Source organism: Mustelus asterias, chromosome 9 (assembly GCF_964213995.1).
Source record: "Mustelus asterias chromosome 9, sMusAst1.hap1.1, whole genome shotgun sequence".
NCBI lineage: Eukaryota > Metazoa > Chordata > Chondrichthyes > Carcharhiniformes > Triakidae > Mustelus > Mustelus asterias.
Window position 1 is genome coordinate 14,115,159 of NC_135809.1, and position 18,531 is coordinate 14,133,689.

Genomic DNA, 18,531 nt, shown 5'->3' on the forward strand with positions numbered 1-18,531 from the left:
GTGGTTCAGACTGATATGCAGGTTGTATTTCGCCCATGCTGTTAAGTTAGTCTCGATATCCACTAATTTCCACTTGGAAGCAAGGATGGTTGTAGAGTAATTCATTCCCAGGTTGGGAACTAAATAATCTAAGATATTTAACGCTTAGAAGAAATAGGAAAAAGGGAAAATGAAGAGGGTAGAATTGATAAAGGATGGGATAAAGGCAGTAGAGAGAAAGGATCTTAGTTCAAAATCAAGTAGAAATCCTTTGGATTGAGCTAAGAAACAGCAAGGGGCAGAAAACATTGGGAGTTGTTTGTAAGCCTCCTAACAGTAATTGTAGTGTAGGACAGGAAATCAGGAAATTAGAGGCACGAATAATATAGGAATCATGGGCTACTTGTCTTCATATTGATGGGGCATACTAAATTTGCAGTAGCAGTATGGAGGATGCGTTGTTGGAATGTGCTAGTTGAGGAACCAACTTGGGGGAACAAGCTATTTGGATCTATTACTGTATTGTGCAATGAGGAAAAGGTTAATTAATAACCTGGCAGTAAAGGGAACTCTAGGGAAAAATGACCATGATACAATAGAATTTTTACACTGAGCTTGAAAATGATCTTATGCATAAAACTGGGGTCTAGACTCTAAACAAACTACAGAGGTATGAGGGGCAAATTGAATAAGTTAGATTGTGGAACTACATTAAAAGTTATGATGGTAATATTTAACATTTAACAATTTACAAAAAATATAGATTCTTTTTAAGACACACAATCCCCACAGAAAAATTGGTCCGAGCATGGCTAACAAGGTTAAAATGTTGTCAGAGAAGTAGTGAGTCTAAGGATTAGGAAGATCCTAATTCAGCAAAGGCAGACCAAGAAATTGATCAGAAAGAGAAAAGAGTGAGAGTAGACTAGCAAGAGCCAGAAACATTTAAAATTTATTGTTTTGCTATGTAAATAGGAAGGGTTTAGTGATCGTAAAAGTGGATCCAATCAATGTAACATGGAAATGACAGACAAACAAATACTGAAAGACACAAAAACATTCCAACAATAATGTGCAGCCAAGGGTATAGCAATAATGAGCTGAAATCAGTATAAGAAATGGTGTCAGAGAAATTAATGGTTTAAGTGGTGACAAAACCCCTCGACTTGACAACTTGCATCCTACAGTTTTAAAGGAGGTAGCTGTAGAGATAGTGCAATGCTTTGTTTTTGATCTGCCTGAATTTTTAGATTCTAGATCAGTCAAGTTTCGGAAGGTAGCAAAAAAAGCTCACAGTGTAGGGAAGGGATGTAGAGAGAAGGCTACTACGTAAAATTGCAACTCGTGGGATTGGGGCTATGTTCCTTCCGTTGTGTAGCTGCACAACTAAGGGAACAACTTGGAAATTCCTATGCAGGCAGAGCACAAGCTAGCTATCGCTCATGTGGCAATGTAAAAACTTAGGCCCACGCACTTAAATGATGCATGCTGCAAAACAATTAGAGGGAATGCTGATTTGAGGTAATACAATCGCATGGCGTAAGGATTGGTTAGTGGACCAAATATGAATTAATGGGACATTTTCAGGTTGGCATGCTGTAGCTAGCAGGGCATTTAAAGGACTACAACTTGAGCTTCAGCTGTTTACAGTCTTTGACTTAGATGAGGGGGCTGAGCGTAACTTAATCTAAATTTGCTGACTTTTATAAATGTGGGTGAAAAAGTAAGCAGCAAGAAGGACGCAATGAGGCTGCAGAGAGATGTCGATAGTTTGGGTGAGGGGCAAGAATATGGCAGATGGAATACAATGTGAAGTGTGAATTTATCCAGTTTGGTAGGATTTTTTTGGAAATGAAAACATAAGCATTTTGAATGGTGAGAGACTGTGAAATGTTTGCATTCAAAGGGACCAGGGTGCCCTTGTACATGATTCACAAAGTTAGCAAGAAGATACAGCAACCAATTAGATAAATTGTTATGTTCTGGTACAAAGAGATTGGAGGATAAGAGTGAAGAAGTCTTCCTCCAATTATATATGGCATTGGTAAGGTTATATCTCGAGTACTATGTATGGCCTTTGTCTCCTTATCTGAGGAAGGACACATTTGCCCTGGAGGGAATGCAATGAAGACTTACAATAATCCCAGAGGCCAGTCTAGTATGAGGAGAGGTTGAGTAGACTGGGCCTATGTTCCCTGGAGTTCAGAGGAATCAATAGCAATCTAATTGAAACATTTAATATTCTTAATAAGCTTGGCAGGTTAGATGCTGAAAGGTGTTTTCTTGGCTGAATAATCTAGAAGGCATGGTCACAGTTTCAGAAGAGATTAGGCATTTTAGAACTTAGGTGAAGTGAAATGCCTTCATTCAAAAGGCTATGAATCTTTAGAATTCTGTATCACAAAGAGCTGTGGAAATACAATGAGTATATTCAAGACACGGATCAATAGATTTTTGGGTACTAAAGGAATTGAGGGATATAGAGACAATAGTGTGGAGTTGAGGTAGAAGAAATTCCATGATCTTATTGAATGTGGAGTAGGCTTGAAAGGCCAGATGACCTACACTAGTTCTTATTCTTTATATTCTTACGTGCATCTTTTGCCAAACCTGCTGAAAATTCACTCAATATTGTTCGACTTGCAACTCATTTGTCCCTAAACTAAAGCAGGTCACCGTGTAGAGTCTGTTCTACATAGAGATGTATTTATAGACACACCAACAAAAATTTCTTTTATCACCTGATATATATATTTGTTTCATTCAGATATAATTATTAAAGCATTGCTGAGGAAGGAGATTGATGTGAGAAGCTTTTTATCTGTGAATTATTGTGTATACTGTACCAGTTTAATCAATTAAAATGCTTTCAATACTTTAGAACATGTCTGGAGAGAGTTTTTGAAACACTAAAAGCCAATTGTCCTGGGAGTTTAAAGGAGATAAAAAGTATATCGCAAGAAGCTCGAACTACCAGTTTAAACCAGAGATGTATAAATTAGATAAAAGCAAAAATACTGTGGATGCTGGAAGTAAAATCAGAAAATGCTGGATAAACTCAGCAGGTCCGGCAGCATCTGTGGACTGAAACAGAGTTAACGTTTCAAGTCCACGTGACCCTTCTACAGAACTGAAGAGGGGTAGAAATGTAATTAATTATATAGTTGGGGTAGAAGGTGAGGAAGAATAGAATTTTAAGGATGGGCTGGAACAGAGGAGAGATTGGCAAAGATGTCAAGGACATAAGAAAAGTGTGTGATGATGTATAAATTAGAATTCCTTGAAGTTGTAATCAAGTTAATGATTGAAGTTAATTGAGATTGCTTTACTAAAAGAATGGACTTTTACAATGAGGATAACAAGGAGTTGAACAATTTTGCCAAAAATCTAAATATCTTCTATCAATACAGATTGAAAAAATCTTTCCTCTTTTATTTGTAGGGAAAATGATTTTCATTGGTTAAATTCTCACTTGACCAAGCTTCTTCATAATGCCATACATTTAATTTATCCTTATGTTCTTTTGTATGTTCTTTCCAAGAAACCCCTGATAAGAGTTGCCATTGAAGAGGTTGGAGATACAGTGAATAATATTAACAGAGAGGCAGCTGCAGTCAATTTCCCTTTTGATCTTGCAGCGAAGCAACCATCTGTATTATCTCCGGTTGAAGAGGCAAATAAGATTCAGGAAAAAAACACCCATGGTGACCCCTCTGTGCCAGTTGCTGAAGCGCCCAGTGCCAAAATACTTAAAGTTGAGGAGAGGTATGTTGGTGTTTATTGTTTCTATTTTTGAAGATTTAGTATTAACGACAGCAGCTTTTGCTGGTGTAACGTTCTTTGGGCATTGGTCTCACTCTCTCCCCCATTTCTCATTCAACTGAATAACTCTTAACATTAAAATCATAACAAAATCTAAATCCATGGAGGAAGTCGAGGTGGCAATTGTATTAATATGTCTTTACATGAAAACTGAATTTCCTACAGGAATGCTTTTGATTAGATTTTCTCACTCTAGGGATAGCCATTCTTTTAATGTTCAAGAGGCAGAAAAAGAAATTTTGCATCAACAAAGCATCACAGATTTTAAATATAAGGTTGAACTTTGTTATTTTAGTGCCAACCCAGGTTATTTAAAGTTTATTTATTAGTCACAAGTAAGACTTACATTAACACTACAATGAAGTTACTGTGAAATTCTGTGTTGTATTCAAGTTTCTTCAGTGAATCATGAAGTTACAGCATGGTATCACAACTGCATTGTTGGGTGGCATCTTACATAGATTTGCTTTTAAAAAAACAACCTACATCATTTCTCAGGAATTTGAGTGGTTAAGTATCAATGGGCGGGGCCTATTCCCGCTGGGCCACTGCGTATGTGCCGATCTGTCAGCACCAAGATTGGCAAACGCGCAGTGGCCCCGCACTACTGGCCTCCCGATCACAGAGCAGCTCGATTGTTGGCCAGCCCCGTGACCCCGCATCGCTGCCCCTCCGACACCCCCCCCCCCCTGCAATTGCTGGCCTTCCAGACTTGTCTGGGCTAGCCCCGATATCCCCGATGCCAACTCCAATCACCCCCTTCCCTCCATCTGCCACAGAATCTCATTGGGAAACTGCAGTGCTCAGAGTGTGGGAGGTTCATTCTGAAAATCCCACTTAAAAAAAGAATCAGTGGGTGTTTCTCCAGATTTCTCTCTCATTTGGCACTGAGAATTTTTTTGGTAGAATCACCCCCCCCAGATGTCTGATAGTTTTTCACCTTCACATTCACCCATTGGTAATGTTGAATCCTCCGTTCCAAATTGTTGGGATAAAGTAGGAACTTCAAAGAGGGATTCCCCAGTGCATCTTTGGGGTAGCCCCCAAATCTGTCAAAGTTTTCACAGTAACTTCATTTCAGTGTTAATGTAAGCCTATTTGTGACACTAATAAATAAACTTAAACCTATTCTGGGGAACCAGGAAGTTATTGTCTTTGTGGCTGGCTCAGTTAAGTTTCCAGTCAGTGATAAACTCCAGGATATTGATGGGGAGGGTTTGGAGGAGGAGATGCAAGGTGGCTGAGGAGAGGTTGTGAGGGTCTGGGAGGTGGGGTGGAGATTGATCATGGTAATTCCATTGCCATGGCATTGTCGAGATACTTAAATTTCTCTTGCTGAAGATAGTTATACCTCCTTATTTGCATGATGCAAAATATTACACACTACTAAACAGCCCAAGGCTGAATGTTAGCCAGGTCTTTCTGTTTGCAGGAATGGAATGCTTCATTAGCTGAGGGATTGCAAATGAAACAGAACACTCTGCAATCATTAGTGAACAATCATTAGTGATGGCGGGAGGAACGTGAGTGAAGCAGCTGAAGATGCCTGGGAATATGATAGTACCCTTAGGAACTCCTGCAGCGATTATCTGCTCAGGCAACTTATCAGGACACTTTGTTGTTGTGCCTGTCAAAACTAAACCAATGATATCTGTTAACATCCTAATGCATGACCTTCTATACGTGCTTTTGAATGCCATCTCCATCTAGTAGTTCTTCATTTTTAGGCTTTAACACAGATCCTTCTCGTGTTCTGCACCAGTGCCTGAAAGTTTGTCTGTTGCTTTTTGAACAAATGCTTATGCTGTTGTCTGTGGAACATACAGCCAGGAGCCGACCGCAGGGTTCTATCAACACAGCTTTCGGACCAGTGTTAGAAAGCTTTAAATGTCAAGGAGTGTGGCTCCTGTTTTTATTTGATTCTCACGAGAGTCATGACATAGAAACTGGAGTAGGCCATTCGGCCCCTTGAGCTACTCCGCCATCCATTTTGATCATGGATGATCATTGAATTCAATATCCTGATACCAACCCCCCCCCCCAATATCCTTTGATCCCTTTGGCCCCAAGAGCTATATCTAATTTCTTCTTGAAATCAGGCAATGTTTTGGCCTCATCTACATTTTGTGGGAGTGAATTCCACACATTCGCTCCCTCTGGGTGAAGAAATTTCTCCTCACCTCAGTTCTAAAAGGTTTACTCCTTATCCTCAAACTATTGGGAACATTCTTTCTGAATCTACCCCCAGTTTAACCCTGTTAGAATTTTATAAGCTTCTATGAAATCACCTCTCACTCTTCTAAACTCCAGTGAATATGATCCTAACCGACTTACTCTCTCCTTTTATGACAGACCTGCCATCCCAGGAATCAGCCTGGTAAACCTTCGCTGTACTCCCTCTATAGCAAGAACATCCTTCCTCGGATACGGACACTAAAACTGCACACAGTGCTCCAGGTGTCCTTCACCAACACCCTATACAATTGCAGCAGAACATCCCTACCCCTATACTCAAATCCTCTCGTTATGAAGGTCAACATACCATTTGCCGCCTTTACTGCTTGCCGTACCTGCGCGCTTACTTTCAGTGACTGATGCACGAGGACTCCAAGGTCTCGTTGAGTTTCCATCTCTCTCAATTTACACCCATTCAAGTAATCTGTCTTTCGATTATTTCTACCAAAGTGGATAACCTCTCATTTATGCACATTATACTGCATCTGCAAATGCAGATGCCCACACACTCAGCCTATCCAAATCATGCTGAAACATCTGTGCATCCTCCTCACAGCTCACCCTCCCACCCAACATTAGATCATCCGCAAATTTGGAGATAATACATTCAGTTCCCTCTTTCAAATCAAAGTGAACTGTTGGTGTCGTAGCATAGATTCCTGCGGAACCCCACTAATCACTGCCAATCAGAAGAAGACCCATTTATGCCAACTCTTTGCTCCCTATCAGCTGACCAGCTTTCTATCCATCTCAAGACATTACGTGCAATCCCATGTGCTTTAACTTTATATCATAGTCTGTTATTTGAGACCTTGTCGGAACCTTCTGAAAGTCTAAATAATCCACATCCACTGGGTCATCTCGGTCAACTCTCTTAGTTACGTCCTCAAAAACTTCCAATAGATTCGTCAGAATGATTTCCCTTTTATAAATCCATGCTGATTCTGTCTGATTATTCTACTGCCTCTTAAATGCCAAGTTATGAAATCCTTGATCATAGATTCTCGCAACTTCCCCAGTACCGACGTTAGGCACACTGGTCTATAGTTCCCTGTTTTCTCGCTACCTCCCTTTTTGAATACCGGGCTTATATTAGCTGTAGGAACTATTCCAGAGTCCAAAGAGTTCTGGAAAATAACCACCAATTAATCTACAATTTCCAGGACCATTTCCTTAAGTACTCTGGGATGAAGATTATCAAGACCTGGAGATTTATTCACCTTCAATCCCATCTGTTTCCCCAAAACCGTTTCTCTACTAATGCTGATTTCCTTCAGCTCCTCACTCAAACATGTTTCTCTCAGCACTTCTGGTACATTATTCTTGTCTTCCTTTGTGAAGCCTGAAGCAAAGTACAAATTTAATTCCTCAGCCATTTCTTTATTCCCCATAATGAATTTTCCTGTTTCTGACTGTAAGGAGCCTACATTCATTTTTGTCAATCTTTTTCATAGAAATCATAGAAACCCTACAGTGCAGAAGGAGGCCATTCGGCCCATTGAGTCTGCACCGACCACAATCCCACCCAGGCCCTACCCCCACATATTTACCCGCTAATCCCTCTAACCTACACGTTTTAGGATTCTAAGGGGCAATTTTTTTTTTAACCTGGCCAATCAACCTAACCCGCACATCTTTGGACTGTGGGAGGAAACCGGAGCACCCGGAGGAAACCCACGCAGACACGAGGAGAACGTGCAAACTCCACACAGACAGTGACCCGAGCCGGGAATCGAACCCGGGACCCTGGAGCTGTGAAGCAGCAGTGCTACCCACTGCGCTACCGTGCCGCCCGTAAAATTTCTCTTTACATATAGAAACTTTTACAGTCAGTTTTTATGTTCCCCGCTAGCTTACTTTCATACTCTATTTTTCCCTTCTTAATCAATCCTTTAGTCCTCTGCTGAATTTTAAACTGTTTCCAATCCTCAGGCCTATTGCTTTTTCTTACCAATTTGTTTGCTTCTTCCTTGAATCTGATACTATCTTTAATTTCCCTTGTAAGCCACGGTTTGGCCACAATTCCCTTACCGTTATTGCACCAAACAGGAATAAACAACTTCTGGAGTTCACTTATTCGTTCTTTCAATGCTGCCATTGCCTATCCACTGTCTTTCCTTTCAGTAATGTTTCCCAGTCGCATGGTCAATTCATGCCTCATACCATCATAGTTACTTTTATTGATATTCAGGACCCTGGTCTCAGAATCAACTACATCACTATCCACCTTGACAAAGAATTCTGCCATATTTTGGTCACTTTTTGGAACACAAGGGTGTTCTCTCAAGATTGCCAACTAATCCTTTCTCATTGCACAACACCCAGATATGAATTTGTATGCTAACACTCAATGCTGCATGTTGACTTAATTAGATATTAATGTTAAAAATCTGTTTATTAACTGTGACTCGAAATGACTAACCAAGCAGGCTGTGGCCCCCAACTGCTTCTCCCTGCATGACTGTAACTTCCAGAACAAAACCAAACAAATTCAATATTCTTTTCCTCTCTTTCCTTGGGTATGTTCTATCATTGTTTATTCTGTCCTGTGTCTTTAACCCTCACCTGCACAGGACTCTGATTATGTCTGGCTTTCCTTTATTGGGGAGATCCACCAGTGACTTAACATTTTTAATTATTTTGAAATATTGTAAATGAAGCTAGATTGAGTGATATGAAATCTGGTGATATAGGTTTAAAATACTGTCTTGATTTCCAAGCAGTTTTACTCCATTAAAACTGTCATTCTTTTTTTTAAGAGCACATCCTGCTGCGTCGGACAAGCAATCGGTTAAAGCTGAAAGTGTTGTAGAGAGCTCGGCAAGAATGAAGAAAGCTGAAGCACCTCTGTTTTCCCACTCTGTGATTATCCCTCACGCTCCTGCAAACTCCTTTCAACTTGAAGCAGACCTCCGCAAACTGAAAAATTCTCCCGAGATGTTACATAAATACTTAAAGGTAAATCTAGAAGTATTTAACGCCCCTCTTTATGGATTTGACTTTAAAATTTAAAATATCGTCTAGTCCGGAATTACTTTGAGAAATGTATCTGTGTTTGACGAGTATAAATCAGTTTCTGAAGAGACTTGAGTGACCTTACCAAAGTACATCAAAATTGCAAGGAATTTGTGACGGTGAACAGTAACCTATTGCATTTAATCTGTAACAATCACATGTACATTTAGTATTTGCACTTGGAAGTGTAAAGGATTTTGTTTTAATCTCAGAGATTTGGTATACATTACCATAAGTTAATTCATCATCAAGTTTAAGAGGGAGTTTGCTAAACACTTAGAGAAAAGAAATAGTAAGTGAAGAACTTGTTTTCTGAATGACTAATCAGGAAGTTCTTTTCTCCCCTTCACAGTTTATTTCCCACCCGATCTCTTGCAGGTAAGAGTGGCACAGTGGTTAGCACTGCTGCCTCACAGCTCCAGGGACCCAGGTTCAATTCCAGCCTCGGGTAACTGTCTGTGTGGAGTTTGCACGTTCTCCCTGTGTCTGCATGGGTTTCTTCCGGGTGCTCCGGTTTCCTCCCACGCTCCAAAGATGTGCGGGTTAGGTTGATTGGCCATGCTCAATTGCCCCTTCATGCCAGGGAGATTAGCAGGGTAAACACGTGGGGTTACGGAGGTACAGCCTGGCTATGATTGTTGTTGGTGCAGGCTCAATGGACTGAATGGCCACTTCTGCACTGTACAGATTCTATGATTCTATAACTCGGGGTTAGTTTTACGGATAATGGTTGCTTTTTATTACTATATCCTACTATGTGATGGGCTTTTGTGCATGGAAATTCAGACATCTCGATATCCAAAACAAAATTTGCATGCAGGCCTCAATTGTGACCATTGGCCAGTAACATCTCGGGGTGTGCAGTAGTTAGGGAGACTGCTTGATCCCAGCACAGTACAGCACAAACCTTATTTGGCATCCACCATCTCCACTTTCTGAAGTAGTTGCTGAATAGCCAACAGAGGTGGAGAGTTATAGCTTCCCCAGTGCATCAGATTAGATCTTGGACTTCCCTAGTCTATAGGAATAAATTGCTCATGAGAAAAATTTTTGGAACTAGCAAGTTGTCGAGTGTTTTTTTTATGCTGTCAGTTGGTAAACTTTTATTTCCATGAACATGGTTTAAACTTAAAAATTATACCATAACTTGGTTTTTGAGTTTATGGACATGTTAATTTTCTATCAAGTAACTGTTCTGATTTTTATTTTTCTCTTGATCCTGTGAATAGCAAATTGAGCCCTCTTTTTACCCACAATTGTTTCAAAAGTCATTGGAACCTGACATTTTAAATCACATTTTAAGAATCCTTCATTATTCATATATCAGGTAAGCAATGTTTAAGTTCTCAGTTTACCAGTGAGAATAGTTTAGTGCCGTTAGACTGTGAATGTGATGACTCATAAATCGTATGATATCGAAGCTTAATGAAGGCAGATAAATAGTTGGGAAAGACTCTCATTTCAAGATGTATCTCATTATTGTTTTATCTCTTGATGTAGTATTGTAACCACCTGTTTGTAGTGGAAAAACCACCTCTGATCAAGGTGGTTCTAATATCTCCTTCATTGGCTTGGAATTTATTTTTGATTATACTTATAATATTGCTTGGGACAGTTTTCAATGTTAAGATCACTGTATGAATGCAAGTTGTTGTAGTTCATTCTTATGGCTTGTTAAACAAAGTTTTCCTAATCTTTCCTGCGAGGCAGTATGAATCATTGTTTTTAAGTTTATGTATTAGTGTGACAAGTAGGTTTACGTTAACACTGCAGTGAACTTAGTGTGAACATTCCCATAGTCACCACACTCTGGCGCCTGTTCAGGTACACTGGGGGAGAACTTAGCATGGCCAATGCACCTAACCTGCACATCTTTTGGACTGTGGGAGGAACCCGGAGGATACCCACACAGACATGGGGAGAACGTGCAAACTCCACACAGACAGTGACCCAAGCCGGGAATCGAATCTGGGTCCTTGGCACTGTGAGGCAGCAGTGCTAACCACTGTGCCACCATGATGCCCACTAACCAGGTATTGGCATTGGTATTTCACTGCCTAAAACATGAAACCTTATTTCATATTTCTCTGTTTATTTTACATAACAGCTCCTTATAGAAAGAAACATAGAAAGAAACATAGAAACCCTACAGTGCAGAAGGAGGCCATTCGGCCCATCGAGTCTGCACCGACCACAACCCCACCCAGGCCCTACCCCCACATATTTTTACCCGCTAATCCCTCTAACCTACGCATCCCAGGACTCTAAGGGACAATTTTTAACCTGGCCAATCAACCTAACCCGCACATCTTTGGACTTTATGAAGATGGATATAAAGGTAGCTTTGGGCCTCAACAGGCTTCCCATGTCCTGGTACCAAAAAGTGTAGTGTTGCTCAAGGAGATAGTCTAATAACACTTGTGGTTCACATCTGGTTTTAGCAGTTCCTTGGCAGTATCCCACCAGCACTTGATGTTTTAAAATTAGCTATATAGCGACTTACTGCCAGTAGGCAATGACTTCACTGTGAGCTGATGCTTGCCCAGCTGGTTCAAGATGTGATGGAGTAATCCAGTTTGGATTACTAATCAGCAAATCCAAAAAGTCATACCTTTTTTGTAAAGGAATAAGCAATAGACTAAGCACAGTTTAAAAATACATTTACTGGATGTAAAAATCTTGTAGCGGAAGCAAAGATGGACATTTCAGTATCCTTTCATACATTAATTTTGTTCATACTTGTACTTCAACGATGAAGCCAAAAATTTCTGTAGTCAAATGGTTGCGTAATTTGAGATTAAATTTTGTTTATAGTTAATGACCACTTACTAATTGCAGCAGCTAAATTAAAGAAAGCACTTTCAAAAATCCACCTAGCCATTTGTGTCACTTTGGTAACCTGTTGTTGAACATCACTGAAGATCTTTTGGTTAGTTCCTGAATGTGCATTACATCTATTGGAATTCTTTTCACTGATTAGTCAAGCCTTATAAAAACCCAGCAGTGCATGAGCGCAACCATATTTTTAACACTATATAATCTTGTGCGATTCTGTTATTTGGCCGGGAATTTGGTGTTTTTGATCAGATCACCCATGTTTTCTTCCAGCTGATTTAGGAGTCAGCAATCTTATGTTGATGGAAGTTTTATCAGCAAAGCACAATGGCAAAAATTATTTGTGCCGATTATAGACAAAACTTTTTAATGTACATTTGTAAAGACTTTCAAGAGCGATTCAATGGCGAGAATATTTTTTAATGCACGACCAGAAAGGGCACCTTCAATGCTTTGGTGTTGTGGGAAGATTTTTTAAAAAGAAGCTAAATTTAAGGCAGAGCTGGATTTTCAATAACGCTGAGTCACAGTGATTGTGGAGAAGTAGCATTCCGGACAGATTTTTTACACAGAGGGTGGTGAGTGCCTGGAACCCATTGCCGGGGGAGGTAGTGGAAGCGGATACGATAGTGACTTTTAAGGGGCGTCTTGACAAATACATGAATAGGATGGGAATAAAGGGCATGGTCCCCGGAAAGGTAGGGGGTTTTAGATAAGTTGGGCAGCATGGTCTGTGCAGGCTTGGAGGGCCGAAGGGCCTGTTCCTATGCTGTAATATTCTTTGTTCTTTGTAATGAAGATCTGTAATCAAAATGTGATCTTCAAAGACTTCTAAAATCTTTAACTACAATTGTCGAACGACTCTTCCAAAAGCATATGTACTTAAGTTTTTGTGCTACGTATCGATTAGTTTAAACTAAACCATGGATTTCTTCTATTTGGTGCTAAGGTGCTCCATGTGTCAGCATATCTAAGCAGGTGTAGAGTTTATTTTTATGCTCGATAAGTTAGAATCTAGAGTGATGAATTCACCCTATGGGACTATTCTAGTCTCTGCGCAATGAGCCTGAAGGGCATGTTGCAAAGTATAAGGGCAGTTAAATCCACAAAAAGAAACTTGAGAAAATTGCTTATAGTTTTGGGAATTATAATTTCCAAACAATTTATTGCTGTTTTATTCTATTGTCCCGCTACACATTTACTTTTTAAATTGCATTAAATAAATTGTATTTAGAAATTTGTCAGTGATATGAACTTTTCACATTCTTATTGCCCATCCTGAAAAGGGCACAAATTCAAATGAAACAGCTGTCGCCACTACAGCGTTACATCGGCACTATTGTTCTAGACAGACCACAACAATAGCTGGTGTGAAATATGGAAATACAGTAGAAAGCTTTTCCTGAAGTTAATATCAAGGATGTTGTTCCTGAGATGTTGTGATTCAGAGAGATCTTATTCAAATTCGGCATTATCCTGCATGAAGGCAGGTAATAGAGATTCTAGAGTAACACTAAAACTCACCCGTGAATAAATTTTAATTTTAATGTTTGCTATTTCAAATCTTAAATGTACAATTTAGAATTGTTTTACAATATTTCCTGTAAATTGTTGATGTACAGTTTTTCAGTGTGCTCGCACTGTAATAGAACCTTTATACTTTTAATTCACACATGACCGAAGGTCTTTAATTTAGAATAACTAAGTACAGTTTTAAATTCAAAAGATATAGTGTGGGCCATTAAAACAGAATATTAGCTTCAGCCCCACATTGCAGTTGACCCCCAAGGGCTCTATTTCTTGGGCAGAGGAAAATAAAGTTTTCTTGACATTTTGCAGCACTGAATATAAATTAATGAAGTTGAATGCTACAATTTGGGAAGTTGTGACCTATTGATTTTTTTCAATTGTCAAAGACAACAAGTAATACTGCACTTTGATTTTGTCAAATAATGCGTATTACTGCACTCCGATTTCTAACTGCGTTCTAATGGAGTCATTGAGTAAATTTTAAATTTAGTGAATCGTTTTAATTCAATGCAGAAATATTGCTATATCCTCCTGAGGTTCTAATCATGCAGATGAGTCAAAGTGATCCCCTTACATTGCATTTTATAGGTTTGAAGAACCTTCCTTAATTCTAGATGTCCTAAAGAACTTAGCAAGTGTGAAAAGATTTGATATGGCAGTGATGTTCATGTCTGAATCGGAAAGAAAAGGTAAGCTATAGTTAGTCAACTACAATGTAAAAGGTAGGTGTTATGATTCAGTTGCCTTAGTATATGATGATCTGATTGCAATTGCAGTGCTCTGCGAGACGTGTTGCTAATCTTGGCATCTCCCTCGATAGTTTGGCCACACGGATCTTGGGCTTTTCCTCACAGCCATCTGGCCTTTAGCATCTCCAAGTACATTATTACAGATGAGCCCAGTCAGAGATTTGGGATGTGAGGGGGCAGAAATCACAGCACACCCTTATAGGTAAAGGAGTAAAAATGAAAAGGCACTGTAAAACTTAGGTTTTGTCTACCTTCAGGTAGCAATCTTTTTCATTTAGTCCACTTTCCTTGGACTGAAAAGGGCACCCTTTTGGATTATGATTATAGAATGCACTAAAATCAAGCAATGTGGAGCATTGGTACATTGACTTGGACCTATTGTGAAAGCTGTGAAAAAGCAGATGCTCTTGTCTGTGCTGCCCTAAAATAAGTAATTGTTGATGGAGGATTTATGCCCAAGTGCAGCACATGACAGGACAGGTAGCAGCGAAGTGCAGTTTGAAATGTTCCCTGTGTTCTACACATCTGCATTGAGATTACTTTTTAACTGAAATCATAAAAATAGTAGTCTTAACTGTATTCATTTGTTTGCTGTACAATAGAAGTAATTCTGATCGCTGACCAAGACTCATGATTATTTGCTGTGTTCTGCCTTTTTATACTGTGTCAATCATTTGGAGCCATTTTGCTGTTAGTAGTTTGATATCCCATTAATTGGTAGACAGAGGTGTTGTAGAAATGAACCTAGAATCAAATTAGTGGCGAGTTGTGGCCAAACATTTTTATCATTTAATTCATCATCTGTTTTACTTTTCTGCTTTTGTTATTAGTACAGCAGTCTAGTGGTTATGTTGCTGGACGAGTAATCCAGAGAGCATGAGTTCGGATGCCACTGATGAGGCCTTAGAAATTGAATTCAGTTTTTAAAATCTTGATTAAAAAGCTGGCATTGATAAAAATGGTAAGAAGTCTCACAATACCAGGTTAAAGTCCAACATGCTTATTTGGCACTAGCTTTCTGAGTCTCAGGCTCCTTCATCAGGTGAGTGAGGACTTGTGATCACAAACAGGTCATATACAGACACAAACTCAATTTACAAGATAATGGTTGGAATGCGAGCCTTTACAGGTAATCAAGTCTTAAAGGTACAGACAATGTGAGTGGAGAGAGGGCCAAGCACAGATTAAAGAGGTGTGTATTGTCTCCAGCCAGGACAGTTAGTGAGATTTTGCAAGCCCAGGCAAATCGTGGGGGTTACAGATAGTGTGACATAAACCCAAAATCCCGGTTGAGGCCGTCCTCATGTGTGCAGAACACTTCAGCAGTCACGGGCATTCAGCCTCTGATCTTCGGGTAAACGTTCTCCAAGGCGGCCTGCACGACACACAACAACGCAAAATCGCTGAGCAGAAACTGATAGCCAAGTTCCGCACACATGAGGACGGCCTCAACCGGGATCTTGGGTTCATGTCACACTATCTGTAACCCCCACGACTTGCCTGGGATTGCAAAATCTCACTAACTGTCCTGGCTGGAGACAGTACACACCTCTTTAATCTGTGTTTGGCCCTCCACTCACATTGTCTGTACCTTTAAGACTTGATTACCTGTGAAGACTCGCATTCCAACCATTATCTTGTAAATTGAGTTTGTGTCTGTATATGACCTGTTTGTGAACACAAGTCCTCACTCGCCTGATGAAGGAGCCTGAGACTCCGAAAGCTAGTGCCAAATAAGCATGTTGGACTTTAACCTGGTGTTGTGAGACTCCTTACTGTGCTTACCCCAGTCTAACGCCGACATCTCCACATCATTGATAAAAGTGAGCATGAAACTGGGATTGTCGTAAAACTAAACTGACTAGAATCCAGCTGGTTCATGAGTGTTTCTTCATCTTGAAGGCAACTGGAAAGGCCAGTAAATGTTGGCCTTGCGAACGATATCAGTAACCTGAGAATTTTATTTTTGAGGTGCTGTGTGGCATTTGTCCACATTTGAAGGGTCTGTATAAATACATAAATGTTCTAAGTGATTAAAATTTCATTATAGCCACATATTTTATCAGTTGCACTAATTGATATGTTGTAATATCTTTTAGCCTTGGTGTTATTGCTATTGTGCATAAATTGTGCCAATGATTATCGATGTAAAACAAAGGATTATTTTTTTCTTTTTCCAGTTGTAAAAGATTTATTTGAACATCTGCAGAAATCTGGTGTTGAAGAAGAGTCACTTAAAACACTGAAGAGCAGATACAGCGTTTGAAACATCCCTCTGGCGTAGACAGTAAAGGGCAACATTTACCTCGATTTACCCAGATTCCTCAAACTAATTTTCTTTGTATATTTCTCATAAAAATAAATTAAATATAAAGTTTGTCCCATGTTCTGTTCGGCTTTTCTCCTGAGCAAGTTTCTTTCTTGGCTGGTAAGGATAGATCATCAATGCTTTACAGCTTTTATTGCTGTAGATGAAATCACTGAGCAGCCATGAAGAGATATGTCTTCGGCAAGTTAACCAATCTCATTGTCTTCAATCTCAAGCCCAGATGAGACTGCTGAACCTGTCCAGAAGAATTGCTTGGAAGTTGAAGGAGCAGGTTGAGGATTGGATATTGGCTGCTTGAGCTACCAAGCCACAGTTTTGTTTTTGTTGCAGGGAATATTGATTCTTGACTTTTCTTGATTAGATTTTCCTTGGGAAATTCCAATTTTGATATTTTTCCTGTTTCACCTGTTATATTTCCATGTACAGATTTGTGTGAGATCTTATGCATTTGTGTGTTTGAGAGGCTGGTCAAAATAATTGCGAATAAACTTATTTCCAAGAGCTTTTGTCTAATATCAGGTTTCCCGACAATTATTATATGCAAGTAAAAAGAAACAAGCCATGCAGGAAATATTTCAATTTGAGAGATTGTATCTGAGCATTATTCTTCAGTTAAGCTGCATCATATGTCAAATGCTAATTTGAAATGTACAAGCAGTAAACAGAATGACCGTTTTAATGTACTTAATGCATATTTTATTTTCCATTTGTTTGTAGCTGCTCTTGCCCACTTCATTATAAAAGGGTTTTGAATTTCAAAAAATACTTTTTAACAATTCCATGCAGTAATAATATAAGCCAGTGGACCATCTATTTAAATGAACCAGATGGCCAAATGAGCTGACAATTCCTAGAGGTAATTGTGGAGATCAGGATAAAACATGATAGCAGCCTTGTCAAATATTCTACAACAAGATGAACTTGAATAATTATGGAGTATTAATAGGAATTGATGACATTAAACATAATATGCGCATGAATGTCAATCAGTACAATAGCAAATATAGTGCCTTGCTTGCTGGTAGTACGGAATGTGCTAGTGAACTCTGCTAATAAACTCAAATATTTTTTCTAAAACAAGCTTGAATGTTAATTAACACAGCCATTCAGGTGGCAATGCTAATCTATTGTTACCAGGTCAGCCATAGGCTTGAGTGGAACCCCCCCCCCCTCACCTGCTTTCCCGCACTGGAACGGTTAACAAAGGTTGTAGTCCTATGCCTTCCCTTCGCCCAAATAAGTGCCTGATGTACGGGTTGGCTAATTTATTTAACTGAGAATGGTATCCTTCGGAATCTACAAAGGTATTTGCTTGCTGTGGGGGACGGGGTTTGATGACAGGTGGCTACTTCTGTCTGTCAGGCAACTGGCTCTCTGCAAAGACTGTAGAATGTTCTCTGCCATCCAAACCAGTCGTCTTCGAGTTCTCTGTAGCAGCACCTAGTGGGCTGGACTCTCATCTAGCGGTTTAGGCAACTGAAGAAGTAAAGGTTGATGGTGAAACATAAGAACTAGGAGCAGGAGTAGGCCATCTGGCCTTTCGAGCCTGCTCTGCTATTCAATAAGATCATGGCTGATCTTTTTGTGGACTCGGCTCCACTTACCCACCTGCTCACCATAACCCTTAATTCCTTTTCTGTTCAAAAATGTATCTATCCTTGTCTTAAAAACATTCAATGAAGTAGCCTCAACTGCTTTACTGGGCAGGGAATTCCACAGATTCACAACCCTTTGTGTGAAGTTCCTCCTCAACTCAGTCCTAAATCTGCTCCTCCTTATTTTGAGGCCATGCCCCCTAGTTCTAGTTTCACCTGCCAGTGGAAACAATCTCCTTGCTTCTATCTTATCTATGCCCTTCATAATCTTTTATGTTTCTATAAGATCTCCCCTCATTCTTCTGAATTCTAATGAGTATGGCCCCAGTCTACTCAGTCTCTCCTCATAAGCCAACCCCCTCAACTCCGGAATCAACCTAGTGAATCTCCTCTGCACCCCCTCCAGTGCCAGTATATCCTTTCTCAAGTAAGGAGACCAAAA

At 39.7% G+C, this 18,531-nt stretch overlaps 1 protein-coding gene across 4 annotated transcripts in view; it reads left to right on the forward strand.

Annotated features, from left to right (window-relative positions):
* The window catches only part of rpap3 (RNA polymerase II associated protein 3), a 46,418-nt gene extending 29,411 nt beyond the window's left edge, over window positions 1–17,007 (forward strand). Inside the window, exons 12-16 of one of the 4 annotated variants that reach the window (XR_013498719.1) lie at window positions 3,521–3,744; window positions 8,796–8,994; window positions 9,404–10,378; window positions 14,005–14,105; window positions 16,346–17,007. Coding sequence is in view for 2 of the 4 variants with exons in the window: in XM_078219709.1 (XP_078075835.1) it covers window positions 3,521–3,744; window positions 8,796–8,994; window positions 10,281–10,378; window positions 14,005–14,105; window positions 16,346–16,431 (708 nt within the window). In the remaining 2 variants the exon portion in view is untranslated. The remainder of the gene's footprint in view (window positions 1–3,520; window positions 3,745–8,795; window positions 8,995–9,403; window positions 10,379–14,004; window positions 14,106–16,345) is intronic. The other 3 variants (XM_078219711.1, XM_078219709.1, XR_013498720.1) reach the window with 3 other exon arrangements.
* Window positions 17,008–18,531: the final 1,524 nt, after the last annotated feature.